The sequence below is a fragment of the Phocoena sinus genome, chromosome 16 (assembly GCF_008692025.1).
Source record: "Phocoena sinus isolate mPhoSin1 chromosome 16, mPhoSin1.pri, whole genome shotgun sequence".
Taxonomy (NCBI): domain Eukaryota; kingdom Metazoa; phylum Chordata; class Mammalia; order Artiodactyla; family Phocoenidae; genus Phocoena; species Phocoena sinus.
Genome location: NC_045778.1, coordinates 52618250 through 52639132, shown reverse-complemented (window position 1 = coordinate 52639132; position 20883 = coordinate 52618250). Strand labels below are relative to the sequence as shown.

The 20883-nt window shown below is 37.1% G+C and overlaps 1 protein-coding gene across 2 annotated transcripts in view; it reads right to left on the bottom strand.

The window, feature by feature from the left end:
* The window catches only part of HELLS (helicase, lymphoid specific), a 40328-nt gene extending 25374 nt beyond the window's left edge, over positions 1-14954 (bottom strand). Inside the window, exons 1-7 of one of the 2 annotated variants that reach the window (XM_032609143.1) lie at positions 14767-14954; positions 14209-14330; positions 9137-9259; positions 5703-5759; positions 3220-3256; positions 3072-3136; positions 200-241 (exon numbers count right to left, since the gene is read on the bottom strand). In XM_032609143.1, coding sequence (XP_032465034.1) covers positions 200-241; positions 3072-3136; positions 3220-3256; positions 5703-5759; positions 9137-9259; positions 14209-14313 — 429 coding nt within the window. In that variant the 5' untranslated portion in view covers positions 14314-14330; positions 14767-14954. The remainder of the gene's footprint in view (positions 1-199; positions 242-3071; positions 3137-3219; positions 3257-5702; positions 5760-9136; positions 9260-14208; positions 14331-14766) is intronic. The other variant, XM_032609145.1, reaches the window with a different exon arrangement.
* Between the last annotated feature and the right edge of the window lie 5929 nt (positions 14955-20883).

The window sequence follows — 20883 nt, the reverse complement described above, 5'->3', positions numbered from 1 at the left end:
TACACCCTAAGGAACATGCAATAGACCACCTAAACTTGATATATAAGAAGCATGTTAGGATAAAAAAAGCCAAATGGTTATTTTTTTTAATAAAAGCTAAGAAATAGGATAACTAGTGAGAAAAAATGTACACTGGTGATTAAGAGATCAGGGAAGCAAATATGACTCCTAAATTTAATATCTATTATAAATCTCTTACCTCATTCTCCTTTTTACTTTTCTTAGCCACAGACAAAATTTCCTAAAACATTGAGAAAACAAAAACAAAATAACAATGAATGTGGTTCCTTCATTTATTGAACAAACATTTATTCTTGTTCTGGTTTTATGCCAGGAAATGGGGATAAGCCTTGAAGGTAATTAGAATACAGGTGGACCTCAGACAAAATTAAGCCCACAGAATCTTTTTTTTTTTATTTTATTTTACAGTTCAGGTCTTTTATTTTCTTTACACCATCATGCCATGAATTCATAGGGAATGAAGCCGATAGCATCTTATAAAATTCTGAATTTGTTAGCAGCACTTAAAAATTGGGATATTTACTCCTAAATCTTCCAGCTTTTTTTTTTTTTTTTTTTTTAGTTAAAGCTTATCTGAATAGACTAAGTCCAAATTCACGAAGTCCTCTAGTACAGAGGCTGGCAAACTACAGACCGTGGACCAACTCCAGCCAGCAACCTGTTTTTATAAATGTCTAAATAAAGTTTAATTAGAACAAAATCAGGCTCACTGGTTTACAATCTGTCTATGACCGCTTTCTGGATACAATGGCAAAGTTCAGGGTTGATTAGTTACCCATAAAACTACTGAAAGCCAAAAATGTTTACCATCTGGCCCTTTACAAAAAAAGTTCTCCAAACCCTGCTCTAGGTTACTACCATTATTCAAGTATTCACTCCCAAATGTATTACAGTCCCAACTCCAGCCCATTTTAGGCCTCTCTCTGGATTAGAGGCCTGAGTTTGCAATCCTGAGCAGGAGGCAAAGACAAATACATTAAAAATACAGAATAAAAGTGTTCTGATTTTGAATTACCTACTAGATGCTAAGGGTAAGGAGACAATGTCCCTGGTGACTTAGGAGAGTATTATATCAAATTATCTGAAAAAGTTGTCATCAAGGCATAATCATTAAAGACAGAATTAGGCTGTATTTCAAGCAGAAAGAATAGCATGTGCAGAGGACCAAGGGAATAAAATAGTATGATACATTCAAGAAATTTTAAGCATATCTCAAATTTGAGATACACAGGAAAATGACAGAACATGTAAGTGAATGACACCACATACATACATACATGTGTATATGTAAAGTATTATGTAAGTATAGATATTCATATTCTAAGGCTGAAGAGATTTTATATAGAGAACGGATAGAAGAGCTGTCTTTTAAAAGGGCTAGATAAGCTGAACCTTTTTGGAGAACAATTTGTGAATGACTCAAAACGATACCAACTACTAAGTATTCTTTTTAGAAATTAAACCTCCTAAACTCCTGACACTGCTTACCTCTATAGCTCCATCCTTCACCACTTATTTACAAACTGGAGCCAAATATAATTTCCTTTTAAGTTTTTTTAACTTTCCAGGAACTTCCTGCCTCTGGACATTGGTCAAAGGTTATTTTCTCTTCCTACAACACATCCCCAGTATCTTCCCTATATCTTACTATTTCCCTATTAACCTACCCCCACCTCTAAATGATTTAACTTTTATACAAGTCTCAACTTCCTAGATGAAACCTTTATGAACCTCATGCTTGAGTTAAGAGCCCCTTTATATGCTCAATAGCATTTTCCGATTATCTAATTATATTTGACTACTTCCTTTTAAATTTTTCTCACTGGATATAGGCTAAGGCAAAGACAGTGATTATGTTACCGAGTCTAAGCTCGTACTGCTCACTGCTTGACAGGCCAATAATCAAAAGACATGAGTTGCTGGGGCAAGGAATAACAACTTTATTCGGAAAGCCAGCAAACCGAGAAGATGGTGGGCTCATGCCCCAAAGAACCATCTTGCCTGAGTTAGAATTCAGGCTCCTTTTATACTAAAAGGGGGTGGTGGTGGTGGAGTAAAGTCAAACATTTCCTGGTTCCCATCAGCCTCTGGAGGGGATGTGTTAATTTCTTCCTCCCTGCAGTCATTCACAGGTGGGCCTGGTCAGGATGTTTCCTGTGAGCTAAACAAAGGTATTTTAGCTTAATGCTCACTCCTGGGAAGCAGGGTTCCCAGAGATGGGCCATTATGTATAATTTAAGCTTATAGGCAACATCCCTTTAGTGACTAACTTATAATACAAAAGGTTCTTTCCTATTACAATTACCTTTCTTTACTAATTGATCTTATCCACTTAGAACAAAGTTTGTCCATAGCAGATATGCCATCAACATTTGATGAATTAAAATAACAGCCGTGTGATTAGCTAAACTTCAATAAATCTCATTAATAGTGTTTTCAAACTGCAGGCTGAGTGTGTTCCATAATAAATTGAGTGGGTCTCAACTATTATTTTTAAATGGGAAAAAGGGGAAAATATCAGAGTACATCCCTAGACTAAAGACAAGTATGTGAAACTTTATACCTTATGAAGATGTAAAGAGTTAGAATCTCAGGTAAAAGAAAAATGGAGTAGGTAATTAAGGTTAGAATGTTTTTAATATTAAGAATGTGATACATTAAATTATGCTTAAGGAATATTTAGGGTTTGTCATAACTGAGGACACTCTTTAATTAGTTTCTATTTAATGAGGTAATAAGTGAGAAGGTGAAAAAAGAAATGGCTTTAGAAATGAGTTTATGATTTTAGTTCCTTAATGGTTTTCAAACAAAGAACAGAGTTCTTAAGATACAGTTTTGAGGTTCTAAGAAGTTATAATAATTTCTGATTAGGCCAAGCTCATGCTCCTTTAACAAACAGGAAGATGGTACCATTTTCCTCCTTAAAACACTTAACTGGCTGAAAACCCAGGTAAATAACAGTAATCAATACAGCTTTAAGGTGGTTCAAAACCCACAATAGGTTTTTACTCAACATCGAATCTTATGTGTCCCTCCCCCTTTATTTTTACCTCTTTTGACATGACCTCTGAAATACTGTATGATTCATCTTCTCTTCCTCTTTTCTTTCTCATAACTATAAAAAAAATTTTATTTTTTATAGTAATTAAAACAAAAATATAAACACATAGTCTTCAAAACTGGAACAAGGAAATTTACCTGCATTCTCCTCACTTGCCTCAATGGAATTTTTACCCTACAAAACAAGGATTTAGAGTATTATTTTCCTAAAGACTTCTACGGTATTACATGTTAAAAGGCACTGATTAGGTTAGCTTTCCTTGCAGTTGAACTACATCCACAACTCTTCACTATTACGCTTACCAAAAGGTAATCTTTTTCTGTATTTCCCTACTATAACTTGTTCGTAACCATATCCCTCTACTTTTTCCCAAAGACTCTACCTTCCTCAGTTTTCTTCCATGTAAGAGACATTTCAAAACTAAACAAAGAAGGCATTTTTATTTTGAAATTACCATGTACATCTTCTCTAACTGTATATTTATGCTGAAGATACTCATTGGGTATGATATGGAAGGAGTACTCATTTTCAGTATAATTTATAAGTTAAATACAACTGACAGTAGAAATGAAAGAGAAAACCAACTGAAAAATTACTAGTGAAAGGAGATAAGGGAAAGGAAAAAGTGTTCAAAAACAAAGTTTCAGAATGAGAGCTGGCAAAGAATAGGTAGACAACATGTATGAAAAATAAAAATGACAAAATAAGGTAAATATAAAAATGAAGTTAAAAATTTAAAGGATTAAAAAAGAAAATACCAAGAGACTAGTGAAATGGAATAGGCAGAATTTAATGGTTGACACCTTTAGAATAAAGGGAAAAAAACCCAAAACGTGATATAAAAAGTTAGCTTGGTTAAAGTGAAGGCTGATTGAAATCGGCAGTTTGAAGAGTACCGAGTAAATGATTAAGCCAGTAAAATTATAAGTACATTCTTCAAAAACCCAAAATAAGCTCCTGGAATTCACAACTGAGTCAAACATCAGTTTTCCACAATTGCTTTTGTTGCAGAGTTATCTGCTATGTACTTTAACATCACCAATAACCACACTAAGAATCAAGTAACTGGACTTAAAGATACCCTACCTATTTTTCCTATTGGCATTTTGACATTTTCTAACAAAGGCAGTTTGGTATAGAAATTAAGTGTGGAATCCGAAATTAATCCTAGGTTCAAATCCTGGCATTACTATTTATTAGATATGTGACCTTCAAAGTTAGTCAATTCTCATTCACAATAGTTGTGTTCTATAAAGTCGCTGTGAATACTGAGCTAGTGAACACTGAATCAGTGCATCTAGAAGAAATACAAGTTTACGTTCCTGCAAGCCTCTGGTCACATCTTCATCAACTGATCAACGCATAACCCTATTTTATGTATGTTGCTGTTTAAACACAGCTCATTTAAAACATATGCTGATTAACACTGAACTCAAAGCCAACAGCATTGTAACTCACATCTGAAGGAAGCTTATCTAACACACATATTTTCTCCATAAGGAACATCACAGCCTTCTTGCAATAGAAACACTAGACAGCCCTTCAGCACAATGTGGCTGACAGTCTTTTAAACAGCAAAACCACCAAAACCACAAAAATGCAAAACTCATGGCATTAAATAGACCACAAAAGGACACTTGTTTACACTGTGACAACTTAAATAAGGCAGATAGCTTTGTTTGACCTCAGCTGGGAATGTGCATGTTGGGAGACTCTTAATTTTTTGCCATTCTGCATATACACATGTCTGAATGACCACAAAAACACAGGCGACAAATTTTAGCAAATAGGCTAAGTGGCAAGTATGGGATCTATAAATAATGAGGATGAACTGTGCTTTATCTCCTTGCATCAGCTTCTTTATATATAAAATGTAGATAATAACAGTATCTCTACCTAACAGAGCTGCTTTGAGAGTTAAGTAAAAACATGTAAAGCTTAGAACAATACCCAGCACATAGTAAGTACTCAATAAATGTTACCTTTATTATTTCTCTTTTCACTAACACAAGTGTTGTTTGTACAATCCCTATCAATATGGCATTAAACAGCCTCATGTTAAAACATAGTCCCCAAAAAGATCACATCTAAAATTCAGGCTATCCCTAAATGAATGCTCTATCTGAAATGCTATTACCATATATGTCATATGTTCCAATTTTGGTTCCACTGCTACAGCTATGTACAAGATACAAATTTAGATTATTCTTATGGCTCCAAGTTGGCATGATGAGGTTAGAAGCATGAAGAAGAGTGAGCATTACATGCTCCAAAAGAGCTGGCGACTTATAAAATGCCTTGAGGTATAAAATATTTGCAGATTTTCCCCCAGATAAGAAAGTGAAATTTTGCTATTATGAAATATAGTCCACAGAATAAGAAACTAAAAAGGTCATAGTTTAGCTCTCCTCCCATATATCTAAAATACTGAGACAAAAAAAAACCCTAAATAAATAAAATACTGAGAAACAGATTTTACATATTTCTATGCAACCAACAAAGATAGGTTAGCAGATAAAGATTAAAATTAAATAGATGATCAGTAGTCAAAAGAATACAAGAGAATGTGTTCGATATCTAAGGTAACATATACAAAATATTCTAGCTTACTATTTATTACCTTAGTAACTTTTAAAGATTCCTTTTTTCTCTCCAATTTCTCTTTCTTCTTCTGTTCCTGTAAGATAATTTTTTCTTAGTGTCAAAAGTGGAAAATGCCAAGTATGAAACACACATCTCAAATAACTTAAGTTCGCAATGAAGAAACTGTATATAAAAATTAAAAAACAAGAACTTGCACTTCAAACCTTTATGGAGTAACAGAGAACAGATTTACCCTCCTGCCTTAAGCAACTAAAATCTAGATAAAATATATCAGTGGTTTTCAGCAACATGCAGCAAAGAACAGTGAACACTGTCACGAACCCCGTAAATCTTCTGATTGCCCAGCTTACTGCCTGGAGGCAACTTCCAAGTGCAAATAATGGAGGGAGAACCCAAATAGAGCTCAACAGTCTCCCTGAGTTGAAAAGACAGAGTGCAAAACTCAGAGGAGCTAGCAAACCAAGGTCAAGTATCAGAGAGGAGACAGTTGCATACAAAAGAGGCTCTGAAGATCTGTAGTGGTATCCTCAGGCTGAGTACTGATCAGTGTGTGAGTGTAAGAAAATGAAGGCCAGGAAAAGAGCAACTAGAAAGCAGGTAGAACAATCCCTGTGCTCACAAGGGCTCAGGAACAGTTCACATTCCCGTCAGCCAAAGCTGAAGGGCCTCTTAATGTATGGGGCTTCAAGAACATTCAGAAGAGGGACCAAGTTATTCTTGGACTAAAAAAGCTGTTCCATAAGCCCCCTAGCAAAGCTTTAAAAGCAGGACAGAAAACGATTCAAACCATTTCCAAGAGGTGTTTAAAAGAGTATTTACCTTACAGTGAGTCATTAAGCTTGGTATTTGTTTTTGTTTCGTTTTACCAAACGAAGGGTTAAAAAGGGCTTCAACAAAGGAAAAAGAGAATTTAGCAAATGTAGCAAAATCTTGATTGATAACTGTTAAGTGTGAATGATGGGGACAAAAGGATTTATTGTAGTACTGACACTTGCCCAAGTTTTTTTTTTTTTTTTTTTTTTTATGCGTTACGCGGGCCTCTCACTGTTGTGGCCTCTCCCGTTGCGGAGGACAGGCTCCGGACGCGCAGGCTCAGCGGCCATGGCTCACGGGCCCAGCCGCTCCGCGGCATGCGGGATCCTCCCAGACCGGGGCACGAACCCGTGTCCCCTGCATCGGCAGGCGGACTCCCAACCACTGCGCCACCAGGGAAGCCCCTGCCCAAGTTTTTAAATCTTCATACTTCTAGTGGACTATAAATAAATTATACAGTGTCTTAGATGATAAATGCAATGCGAAGAAAAGATCAAGGTAAAGGGGATCAGGAGTGTGAGGATGGAGGTGCCAGGTAACTTTATTTAAGGTTGTCAGGGCAGGTCTCATTGAGAAAATATGTAAGCCAAAGCTTGAAGATGATGATGAAGTAAGCCAGGCAGATATCTATTGAGAAGAGAGTTCCAAGTAGAAAACAGCCAGTGCAAAGGCCTAAAGGCTGGAAACACACCTAGAACAAGGTCTGAAAGGTATGGGGGTTGAGGGAGGCAACCAGACTGCTTATAGTCTTGTAGGCCATCATAAGGACTTTGGCTTTGTTAGAAACAATGTAAGCTAGAAAGCAGTGAAACATCATTAAAATACTGCAAGCGGGTGGGGGGAAGCACTAAAGAAAAATAAATTCTTCACCCAGTAGAAAATCTTTCAAAAATAAAGGTAGATGAAGACTTTTTCAGATATAAAAGCTAAAAGAACCTAACAGAACCTAACACCGACAGAAAATGCAAACAAATCTATAACAGAAAGCAGATCAGTGGCTATCTGGTGATGAAGACAGGAAGTGAGGGATGGGAGAAAATTAAAGGGGCAGAATTCAGCCATAAAAAAAAAGAATGTGATCTTGCTATTTGCAACAATATGGATGGACCTTGAGGGCATTATGCTAAGTGAAATAAGAGAGAAAAACAAATACTATATGATTTCACTTACATGTGGAATCTTAAAAAAAAAAAAAAAAAAAGGCTCATAGATTCAGAGAACAGACCGGTGGTTGAGGGGTGGGGGGGTGAGGGGGGAGGTCAAAAGGTGTAAATTTCCTGTTATAAAATAAACAAGTCATGGATGGGGATGTACTATACAGCATGGTGACCGTAGTTAATAATACTTATTGCATATTTGAAAGTTGTTAAGAGAATAAATCTTAAAAGTTCCCATCACAAGGGAAAAATTTTTTTTAACTGTGTACAGTGACAATGTTAACTAGACTTACTGTGATCATTTTGCAATATATACAAATATTGAATCATTACACTGTACACCTGAAACTAATATAATGTTACATGTCAACTGTATCTCATTAAAAATGGGGGGACAGGAAGAATTTTTTGGAATTAATGGTTATGTTCATTACCTTGGTTGTGGTGGCTTCATGGGTATACATTTTTAAAATGTACAGTTTTGTGTATATCAGTTATATTTCAATAAAGCAATTTTTAGAAAAGGAGACTGAGCAACATAAAATTCACTATTTCTGGAATCCAAAAAATATCACTGGACAGGATAAAAATCAGTTAACAGGTGAATAAAAAAATAAATGTTGGAGTAAAGCAATTTATATTGAGGAAACTCCAACATCTCAGGGATTGGCAGGCAGCACAGTGAGGATGAAGTTGGAACTAAAAACAGGAGTTTTGTTCTAAAGTCTGCGTAGAAGCAGTTACTCTTGAATGAAACACATCTTGAATGACAAAAGCAAACTACAGAAGAACTACATATAGTATGATACCATTCTTATAAGGCTCAAAATAAGCAAGACCAAAAATATACACTGTTTATGGATATATACATATGTGATATATGTTAAACTATTTTTTTAAGCAGAGAAATGATAAATACAAAATTCATGATGGTAATTACCTCTGGGTTAGGATGGTAAACGAGGCAAGGAGATGGGAAAGAGAAGCAGAAGTGTAGGTGCAAAAATATTTAGAATGTCCTAGTTCTTAATCCTTGTTCATTTAATTAATACAGTATTCATAATTTTTTTAAAATGTTGGTATATTCATACAATGGAATGCTTCTTAGGAATAAAAATGATCTACTAAATTAATACATGTAAGTGAATCTTAAAAATATGCTGAGCTAAAGAAGCAAGACACCAAAAGAGTGCTTATCATATGATTCCATTTATATAATATTCTAGAAAAGACAATACTAATTTATAGTGGCAGAAAACAGAAACCAGTGGTTGTCCGGGGCCAGAAGCAGAGACCACTGAGAGAAGAAAACTTCTTGGGATAATGGAAATGTCCTTTATCTTGACTGTGCCGGTGGTTACACAGGTCAAAACTCATCTAACTCTTAAAATGTGTGCAATTTATTGTATGTAATTTATATCTCAATAAAGCTTATTTTAAAAATTTAAGCTATTAGCTATAATCAATCACATATACATACCTCTAACTGCTGCTGTTCCATTTTAGTCAATAAAAATTTGGAGTAAATATTGCTTTTTTCAAGCAAATGCTGAAGTCTACGATATCGAATGTCCATGGACTCTCTATCCCAAGACATGCGAGCCTATCCAAACAGAAAGTTTCCATAATTATTAACGGTTTCCTGACATACACTGATTTTTTTTTGCATAAGGTGTAACAAAGATGACTAAACAACTGCTCTTTAGGTTTAATATATTTCCTGTAATTCATGAAAAATATTTTTATAATATTAAATTCACTTACTAAAAATGGTTATCTTCCAAACAAAAACCTAGAATAGCTAAAAAAAATATGATTCTGGGGTTCAACAGGCAATCTGGCAAAGTATAGCTTGGCTACCAAAATACTGAAATTTCAGACACTGAATATATGGTTATTGGCATCTACAGAATTGAAGGTCCATTTTCAAAATATTTGAAATTCAAGTGAGAAAGCAAATATTTAATTCAAGTTGAATTTAAGTTTTTACAAAACCAAATCATTTCAGAAAAGAAAAATTTTATACACCAGTTTAATGTGAAGGAGCAATGGAATTAAAAGATAGTCTCATTGGCTAGGAATCAGAACATCTAGTTTTAGAATTTAAAAACTATATTGTCAAAATATTTAAACGTGCTAAATCTACTGTTTATTTCTTACAAGCCTCTTTCCTCCTCAGTATTGTGTTGCCCAAGCTTTGCCCTTACCTTTTAGCTTTCTACTCTCATACTCTTACCTTTATCTTTCACCTCTGTACGCCTTCCATTTACAAACCTCTGCTTTCCATATTACTTTTACACACCATTTATTTATTGATTTGTAAGAGTACACAACAGTCTAGTGGCTGAGGAGGAACCCTCTCAATTCACAATAAAAGTTAAACATTTTAACAGAATAACAGAGGGCACAAGAGAGAAAACAAAAGCAACAAATAAACAGTATAGTTCAACGGTCCACAAACATTTTCTGTAAAAGGGCAAAGGGCAAATATTTAAATATTTCAGCATGATATGGTTTGTATTGCAAATACTCAAATCTGCCTTCGAGCAGTTATAGACAACATGTAAACAAAAGTTGTGTTCCACTAAAACAGACATAAGGCCAAATCCAGTTCATAATTTGCCAACCAAATACTGTAATCTGAACTCAAAAGAAAAGCATTAAGTGGGCTGAAGTCAAGTGAGAGTTGAATATATGCAAATCTTACTAACCAGCAATTCCACTCCTGAGTGTGTGTGTGTGTGTGTGTGTGTGTGAGGTAAATTTAATTTAGTGTTAAGGCTTGACCTTATAAATCAGACACCAGTATATATTAACTTATATTTCCCAGATGTTATGTCATCTAAATTTTCTTTCAAAATAAATTTATTTTCTATTACAAAAGCAGTGACAATAAGATACCTAAGAATAAATTTAATGAAATACACGTGCATTACAAGAAAATAAAAAACCTTTAAAAAATCATCCATAGTCTTACCCGTGCAGATAATCTGTTGACGTCTCATAAAACTCTATTTTCAGTTCTTTTAGGACAGCCTTTCTTTTACTATTACCAACGTACTACTATGATTACAATAGTCAGTCACTGAATGAAATGGATATTATAAATGAGATGAAATTACTTAAAACTTTATAAAAATGAATTCTTAAATTTAACTTTATTTTAGTTAAAATACTTAGTGCTTAATTTATCTGCTGCCTTAAGTCCTGTTCAGAATAAATCAGCATACATCTTTAAAGTAATTAACGCTTTTAAGGTGCCATCATGGAACAATAATTTATAATATAATTAGAATATGCCAATGGTTAACCTTTAAACCCAGTCTTCTGTATTTCAAAATTCTGTAGTAAATCTTCTCATCTATCATTACTCTCTCTTGACTTAATTTTGTTATTTGTTAATATTAAAGTAAATTGTAGGGCTTCCCTGGTGGCACAGTGGTTGAGGGTCCGCCTGCCAATGCAGGGGACACGGGTTCGTGCCCTGGTCCGGGAAGATCCCACATGCCACGGAGCGGCTGGGCCCCTGAGCCATGGCCGCTGAGCCTACGCGTCCAGAGCCTGTGCTCCGCGGTGGGAGAGGCCACAACAGTGAGAGGCCCGCGTACGGCAAAAAAAAAAAAAAAAAAAGTAAATTGTAGCTTCATCTGTGGAAAGTATTCAATACTGAGTGCCTGGCGGGAAGCATCTCTTGATGAGAGAGTGAGAGAGTATGCCAGTGGCCACCAAGAGCATAAATTCTCCACTGTCTACCCCATTACCTCTCCCAAACCCCAGTTTTATTTATTTCTTTATTTTGCGGAGGGAGTTCTATTTCAGGTTACACAATATGAACTGTTTTCCTTTTTTACCTTTCCAAGAACCCTCACAACTCTTACCATCCCCCTTCCCCCACGTACACAGAACTTAAAGCTACTCTCAAGTATTCTAGACTAACAATGACTTCTTTCAAAAGGAAATGCAGGTGAAAAGTCAAAGAAAATAACTGTAGCAAATGAATGTCAAAATCATTCTCCAGGATCTTCACAAACCTTCAAATCTCCTAAAGCAAAGTAAATGCTTCTCATTAAGAACTTAAGCTAGCTCTTCCTCTCTTAAGTACTTCAAAATATATGCCCATAAATACTGAATTCTCCCAAAAGAAAAGGAATCATTACTTTTGTGTACTGAATTTTTTGGCTCCAAAGACATGTAAGAGACTTATTCTTAGAATTTTCTCTACAGTCACTGAGGGAATAATTTGTAAGTGTCAAGGGCAAAAAGTAATCAAATTCTTTCAATACCTGTACATAAAAAGATACATAACAATGAACCGCAATCCTACTAGGTTTTTAGCAAATTACACCCTGCACTAATAGGATTGAAAAGAGCTTTATTCATGGAAGTACTGAAAAATGGATTAAAAATTGCTATTTTAAGTTCTATGATGCATAACTGCTAAAGAAAAGCTAGTTGTACCATACCTATCCCTCAAGAGTAACAATTCCGAAAAACTTTAGGATTGCAAAATGTTCAAGAGCTTAAAAATTTCACTGAAAGTAGAAGTTATTTTGACCCCTAGTTTAATCAGCAAATACTTATGGTACTATAAATTTTGACGGACCTTTTAAATTTATTTATTAAAAAATTTTTTTTTGGCCACACCGCACCGCACCGCTTTTGGGATCTTAGTTCCCCGACCAGGGAAAGAACCTGGGCCCACAGCAGTGAAAGCCTGGAGTCCTAACCACTGGACCACCAGGGAATTCCCTGATAGACCTTTTTTAAATGTGAAAATAATCTTTCTTCACTTGAACTCATGCATTCTTGAAATGTATTCTTATTACACCTCATATCTTTCTTCAAATAGCATTTCCTTAACCAACAATCTTCATGGGTTATAAAAGTGAACTACACTACTCAAAATTAAGGGTTTATCGCTTACAATCTCTGGAGCTGATTCTACTCTGGACCATGCCCCAGGATTCATCCTTTACAATTCACCTTGTTACAATGGCTAATAAGTATATTTATTTTATTTATATAATCATATATGTTAGGTAATTTATTATAAAATATTCTTTTACCTTAGTTAGAAATTCAATAGACATTTACTATAGCCTACTATTTGCCAGGTGCACAGCCTACAAAAACAAAACAATGTGATGTGCCCTCAAGAAACAAAGTGAGAAAGAATCAAGTAAGTAAGGATAATAATACTGTCTAACAAAGTACTGTAGGAATTCATAGAATGAGTAAAGGTGGTTCAAGGTTGACCTCCCAATTCTATTAAAATTTGTTAACATACTACCTTACCGGATTATGGTCAACTACAGATGATCAGTAATAATGGAACTATTATATACTGGAGTGAAAGTATAGCAAGGTGGTTAAAAAGTGTGAGTTCTGGAACCACATGGCCTACATTACCATCTCTAGCTGAGGGACCCCAGGCAACCTCTAGGTGCCTCAGTTTCCTCATCTGTAAAGTGGAATGAAAATAGAACCTAGTTTATAGACTATTTTAATAAAAGTAATAGTTTATACTAGTAATTAAACTAGTAAGTTTAATAATAGTAATCATAATGAGTTTAATGGTATCTACTTGATACCATTGAGGATTCAATGAGTAAAATACATGTACAGCATTCAGAACAGTGACTGACTCACAATAAATAATCATGAGGTATCAAAAATGCTAACAAAATCATCATTATTGTTGATATAAAATAGCAGGGACTAACTAATTCATTACTTGCCTTTGGAGTGCATTATTCCCCAATTTGAGTAGTTTTGTAATTACATGGAGTTAATTCAATATTAATGTCCTCAGAGAGGTTTAGTGTTAAGGACAAGAACTCTGGAGACAGCCAAACTTGAGTTCACTAGTGTGTGACCTGACCCCCAATTGCCTCAGTTTCATCATATGTAAGTGGAGATATCAAAAGTACCTAAATAACCATAATACTGGGAGGGTTAAATAAATTATTACAAGAAAATCACTTAGTAGGCAGCACATAAGATGTAGTAGGTGTCAGTCTTGCATATGTAATAATGAAGCAACAGGGTGGGACAGTACTGGAATAAAATATACTTAAAAACTGAAGTCTTTCAAGAGGTTAAAAACTGCTTTTAGTAACCTACAAAATACTCTGTACCAGAAAACCACAAGGATAATTAACTATTCGTTGAAAAAGTACATCACATTTTAACCTAAAGGATCTTACTCAGCAATAGTCCAAGAAATGGAAAAGAAAGCAAAAAACAAGTTGATCACTTAGGTGGAAAACAGCACTGAAAGAATTCACTAAAAATAATTCACTACCGACTTTGGAAGAATTATAATAGCTAAACAATCAATTTGAAATGCTCACTTAAGAGAAATGAGGCCACTTTATAGACCAAGACTATATCTGATAGAAGCCTCATTCAAAGCTCATGCAAAGGTTTCTCAAAAATAGCATCGGTAAACAGATAAATAAGGAAGCCCGTTTTAAAGCTGGTGAAAAACCAGACTAGTAAACTTAAGCACACAAACCACACCCCCGACGAAGAACTTGATGCCTATTTTACCTTTTCTAGCATCTTCCTCTCTCTCTCTAGCCCAGCAGCTTCAAGCTGTTCTTCCTCCTCTACCATGGCTGGGGTAATCACGGCAGTCTCCGGCTGTTCAACCATATCTGGAGCTACGGACCCTAGGAGGGGACAAGGCTTTTAAATTGCAGCTTTAAAAAATGACCAGTTACTCAACTTCCGAGTAAACAACCTTCCTCCCTTTCCCAGGTGCATTTGCGGCAAACCATGAAGACCCAGGGGGACGCCAGTATCACCTCTCAGAAGACATCCTAAGCCTTCACTATGTCAACAAGTTGCCTGGACCCCAGTTTACAAATGGAGATGTTTGGGAAAACGCAGCTCCCGTGTGTCAAATTTCCTATACCATGCAAATATGCGCAGTTCCGGGTGTCCCCCACTCACTTCCCACAGAAAAGGTAACCCTCCTTTCCTCCTCAGTCTCTGCCCGGGGACGCCTCTCCCCTCAAAAGCTCGGCGGCAGTCTCTCCATACTGCTCCCGCACCCCCGCCCCGGACGCCGCCGCCCGCTCCGGGAGGCAGGTTCTCCTCACTCACCGCCGCTGCTAGCGGGGCGCTGCGCCGGAATGGCTGGACACACACTCCGGAACCGGGTGCCCTCCTCACAGCGCCTGCAACGCCGCGCGCTAAAACCTCCCAGCCGCTTGCCGGTCCCAGTCTCCCGGCCAGGTGTCCAGCCAGAGAAAAACGCGCGCTTCTCCTTCGCGGGAAAACGCCGTCATCTCGCGATACTTCGTGCTCTCCACCCTGCCCCCGAGTCCCGGTGGCGCGAGACTTGGCGAAGTTTGGTTTTCGTCAGAACTCTCTTAGGAGACTGTGAGCTTTTCCGAGGACCTCGGGTTTGGGGAAGCTGAGTTCTGCTGCAGAAGTCAGCCTTAAACTAGCTGTGTGATACTAGGCGAGTCTGCCTACCGTGGAGGGCCCGGTTTCCTCACCTAATTGATGATGGTGCCGCACTGTGCAGACTTCAGTAGCGCTCTTGTTTGCAAGGTACCTTCACACACTGGCTAATGTGATTAATCCTGCCAACGGATGATCCTTTAGGTAGAAAGATGTACTGAGTATCCAGGTGAAGATGTCAGACTAATATTGCTAAACTTTGCCACCATCTGCAGTTCACATTTTGAGTGAAAATTCCCCGAAATGACCCAGAAGAGGGCTCTTTTTGTGGCTGGGATAGGAGAGAGAAATAAGATTATGGTAGCGTTCTTGTTGAAAAGTTATTTCAGGATAAGGGAGAACTTAATGCAGTGATAAGCCTACTGGAGTGGCCAGTAGAAAAGACGTAAGGTTCAGGAATTCAACAGACCAGTTATTAGAGAAAGCACCTGAAGGGAGGAGCTGGGCTTTTCTCGTCCCTTGGTTTTCACTTCAGCCTTCAGTCCCTCCCTTTCTTACCTGCAGTCCCTTTAAACAAGTTATTTTGCCACCCCTCGCCCCAACCTCAGAATTTATGGTATACCTGCCATGTAACCACCTGTTTCCTCCGTTTCTGACTCCAACAACTTTAATTATTTGTAATTGTACAAAATTTAAGGGTTTACAATGCACGTCACGTCCCTCATAACCATCTTCAGCAACCTTCATAACACTGAGATTAGCAGAGCAGATTTTTTTTTTTTTTTTTTGCGGTACGCGGGCCTCTCACTGCTGTGGCCTCTCCCGTTGCGGAGCACAGGCTCCGGACGCGCAGGCTCAGCGGCCATGGCTCACGGGCCCAGCCGCTCCGCGGCATGTGGGATCCTCCCGGACCGGGGCACGAACCCGCGTCCCCTGCATCGGCAGGCGGACCCTCAACCACCGCGCCACCAAGGAAGCCCCCGAGCAGATTGTTTTTATCCCTACATTATAGGCGAGAAAACTGATGCTCACAGAGGATAAATTAACTTGCCCAGAAGCCTACAGTCACTTTGTGATACAACAGTAGCCAAACCCAGGTCTCTGGAAAACTAGTTCAGTATTAAGATAAATTATAACCTCCCTTAGTAATTATTCTTAAATCATACCTCTTTCTTATCAAAGACAATAGCTATCAGTCAGTCTCACACTACTAAGATTTCTGACCTTCACCAAAGTAACTCCGAAATTTCTTGCCCCGACTTCTGAAATACTGCTTTTTACAGGGGTTTCCCCTAAGGTACTGAAAATCTTTTCTTGTTCCCTCTTTTGAACTCAATTGTGGCCCACCTCCCCAGTCTTTCCTCTGTCTGTTTTTTCTCTGTTGTTCCATGCAGTATCTGCTCTACAGACTTCGATGATCAACTCAAGGCCAACAACTTCCCTTCTGATTCCTCAGAGATCAAATGGGGAAGATTTATCCAAACACACGTGGGATGGAATTCAAGGCAATTTCATCTCATTCTCAAAGGACAGGAATCTCATCTAATATCTTAGCCCCACACTTGACACGAGTTGCACTGGGTGTTTCCGGACATGTTTGCCACTGTGCAGACCTCAAGAGTGGCTATGAAAAGTTTTGTTCATTCACTTTAAGGGTATACATTTAAATGTCATCTGGGTACCTGTAACTTTTCTAGGTACTGTACAGCAGTGAACCAGGCAAAAGGATTCCTGTTGATATGGAACTCACCTTCCAGGAGTTGAGACAACTACATATATGTGAGAAATTCTCTGCAAAATATTAGAACAGAGTGGTGTGAGAGTAACTGGGTAGTTAGTTTAGACTGGGTAATCAGGTATCTGAGGAAGTGACAGACTTTTAAGCTGAGAACCAAATGTCAAGCAGCCAGCTAGTCCAGGGGAAGAATGGGCCAAGCAGAAGCTACAGCTAGGGCAAAGAGAATAAGGCAGGAATAAGCTTGGGTATGTTTTGAGTATCAGAAAAAGACCAGTATGATTGAAGCAGAGTTGACAAGAGGGTGTGGCACAAAAAATCAGAGGTAGACTGTCCAGATGAGCCACAAAATGCCGTCTTCTAGATTTCTTAATGGCTTCACCATCCACCCAATCAAAGAAGTGAAACAAAACAGTCAAAAAACAAAACCACTGCTCCCTCTTGCTTATATGGCCCCACTTCCTGCCTACCTCACAAAGTAAACAATGGCTACGAGACAGAACTCCCCTTCCAGATTCCCAACACCAAACTTACAAACCTACCTGCATCTGACACCTTTTCCACTTTCTCTCATGATATGCTCTGGATCCATCTCCCTGCAGCCTATTCAGGAACCTTAGATTATACATTACCCCATTTACTCTTTATTTCTTAAACCTCTACTGAATATTTTTCATTAGTACTTAAATACTTGAACACACACCAAAGTAACAAAGGAAATCAATGATTATGCATGGTCAAATTTAATGGACATCTCTCAGTCATCTCAACCTCATTGACACCTGACACTATTGATCACTTCTTTATGGAAACACATTTGGCCCTTGTTTTTTCTGACCCCCACACTCTCCTGATATTCCTATTTCTGACGTCTACTAGTTCATTCTCCTCTAGCCAATCTCTAAGTGTTGAACTTCTGAGTGAACCAGAAATGATCTGAGTTTCTAATTGTATAAGCTAATAAAAATATTTTAAATGAAAGGTAAGTTCACTAGGAATGGTCCAAAATAAAAACAATCTGTTCATCCATATCTATCATGTGTAGTGCCAAGCGCTATTTTGGGCACTAGCAATTTGGAGGTAATAAAAGACAAGACAATCTTTCTGAACTCAGAGTTTACATTGTAGTGGAAACAATAGACAACTACATAAAATAATGTTAGCTAGTGGTAAGTAATAGATAACTGTAAAGAAATATGAAGTACGGTAAGGTCATGATACTGACAGAGGATGGGTAGAGAACAGTCTGACTCTGAGTAAACAGACATTAAGTAGAGACCTAAATGAGAAGATAATATAAACCATATGAAGACTTAGGCAAAGAATATTTCCAAAGGAAAAGTAAGAGTAAAAGCCCTTAGGTAGATAGGAAATCGGGAGATTGAGAAATTAGATCCACAGTGAAGTTAGTAAGGTTGAGTGGCAGTTGAAATTGTAGAGATAGAGACTAGAATAAATAGGAACTTGTAATAAAAATTTGGATTTTTATTATGAGGAATGTCACTAGAGGGTCCTGACTAAGGAATAATAGGATTTGATTCACATGTTTAAAAGATCATAAAACATGCAGTCTAATTAAAAGTGTGATGAGAATTGTTTACTTTTTCAACGGCTCACGTAAGTGGCTTTAAAAATCAAATCAGAACTATTACCACTAAGTTATGACAAATTTACTGCATACACAATTTATTTAAAATCACTTGGTATAAATTAAGAATAAAACAAACCCTATCATTCAAACACTTTCCAATTTATTTTCACACTTTAAAGCCCAAACACAGGCATTCAAAGCATTTTACAATCTACAAAAGTTTTAATCAAGTTAATACTTCCCTTTCAAAGTTTTTTAAGAATATAGAAGCTAAAATTAAAAGCCTTGGGATTTATTTGATAATCAGAATACATCATGTACTTACAATATTGATTATCAATACTGCTTAGACCAAAAACATTTGAGGCTTCACTTTCTGCTTTTATACCATTTTGTATAGTGTTGTACATGAAGATGAAAAACGAGAACAAACGTATATACCCCATTGTTATCAATTTTATATACTCCTTCACGTCTATATTAATCATTTACACTTTTATTACAAAAATGATTTTTTCAAATATATTGCAATAGTACATGTCATTTTTACCTTAAATAAAATAATGGAAGTACTGTTTACTTAAACGTTCAAAAAATGAAGCACTTTAAAAATTTATTTATTAATTTTGGCTGCGTTGGGTCTTCGTTGAGCACGTGGGCTTTCTCTAGTTGCGGCGAGCGGGGGCTACTCTTCGTTGTGGTGCGCGGGCTTCTCATTGCGGTGGCTTCTCTTGTTGCGGAGCACGGGCTCTAGGCGTGCGGGCTTCGGTAGTTGTGGCACATGGGCTCAGTAGTTGTGGCTCGCAGGCTCTAGAGCACAGGCTCAGTAGTTGTGGCACACGGGCTTAGTTGCTCTGTGGCATGTGGGATCTTCCCAGACCAGGGCTCCAACCTGTGTCCCCTGCATTGGCAGGCGGATTCCTAACCACTGTGCCACCAGGGAAGCCCGCAATGCAATTTTCGTAAAGTCAAATTTCCTTCTTGGAGTATTTTAGAAAATAAACCCAACTCACATAATAAAATGTACAAAATAAAACCTCAATTGGAACCAAGAGATCAATATGAATAGTAGAATGTTTATAAAGAAATGCAGTTTTGCTAACTTCCCAAGCCTTGTAACTTTATGTAGCCTATCAAAATATTGAGGCAGTGCTTGGCACATAATCAGGGCTTACCGAGTGTTCCTGCATTCATTCAAAGTACAAAGTAGCTCACTTCTGCAATTACACTCTTAGTAAATAAGCAATGTTTTTTATTGAAGCATAGTTGATGTACAGTCTTGTGTTAGTTTCAGATGTACAACAAAATGATTCAGTTATATATATATATGTATATATATATTCTTTTTCAGATTCTTTTCCATTATAGATTATTAAAAGATATTCACTATAGTTCCCCATGCTATACAGTAGGTCCTTGTTGTTTATCCATTTTACGTATAGTAGTATATATCTGTTAATCCCAAACTCCTAATTTATCCTCCTCCCTTCCCCCTTTGGTAACCATAAGTCTGTTTTCTATGTCTGTGAGTCTATTTCTGTTTTGTAAATAAGTTAATTTGTATCACTTTTTTTAGATTCCACATATAAGTGATATTATATGTATTTGTCTTTCTCCTTCTGATTTATTTCACTTAGTATGATAATCTCTAGGTCCATCCATGTTGCTACAAATGGCATTATTTCATTCTTTTTTATGGCTGAGTAATATTCCATTGTATACATATTCCACATCTTCTTTATCCATTCATCTGTCGATGGACATTTAGGTTGCTTCCATGTCTTGGCCATTGTAAATAGTGCTGCTATGAACATTGGAGTGCATGTATCTTTTCAAATTGAAGTTTTCATCTTTTCTGAATATATGCCCAGGAGTGGGATTGCTGGATCACATGGTAATTCTATTTTTAGTTTTTTAAGGAACCTCCATACTGTTCTCCATAGCAGTTATATCAATTTACATTCCCATCAACAGTGTAGGAGGGTTCCCTCTTCTCCACACCTTCTCCAGTATTTAATATTTGTAGACTTTTTGATGATGGCCATTCACACCTCATTGTAGTTTTGATTTGCATTTCTAGCAAACAATATTTTTAAAGGGCAAGGCTATCTTCTCTCTCTGAAGTGGCTAATTTCCCCGAAATAAAAAAAAAATTATTTTTAAATCTTTTAAAAAATTATTTTTCATTTTTACATGTTGTAAAACAGTGAAGTCCAAATTAATGGTCTTACCACTGTAGGGAAGCAAAATTTGTCACCCCAAAATGTGTCTCTTTGGCATGAGGATTAATTTAGCCTGATTATTTTTAAGAAACAGAAGACTCAGGAAGCTTTTCTTGTTACTGACCCCTTTACTGCCAAAAAGAATTTTGACAGAGGGCCTGTTCTGGAATAGAGCTAAGAATATGGACTAGGTGAGGTGGGGAACACTCGGCAGGGCCTAGAGATCAGAGTCCACTCAGTGTACTGCAAGGCCCAGCAAACATCTG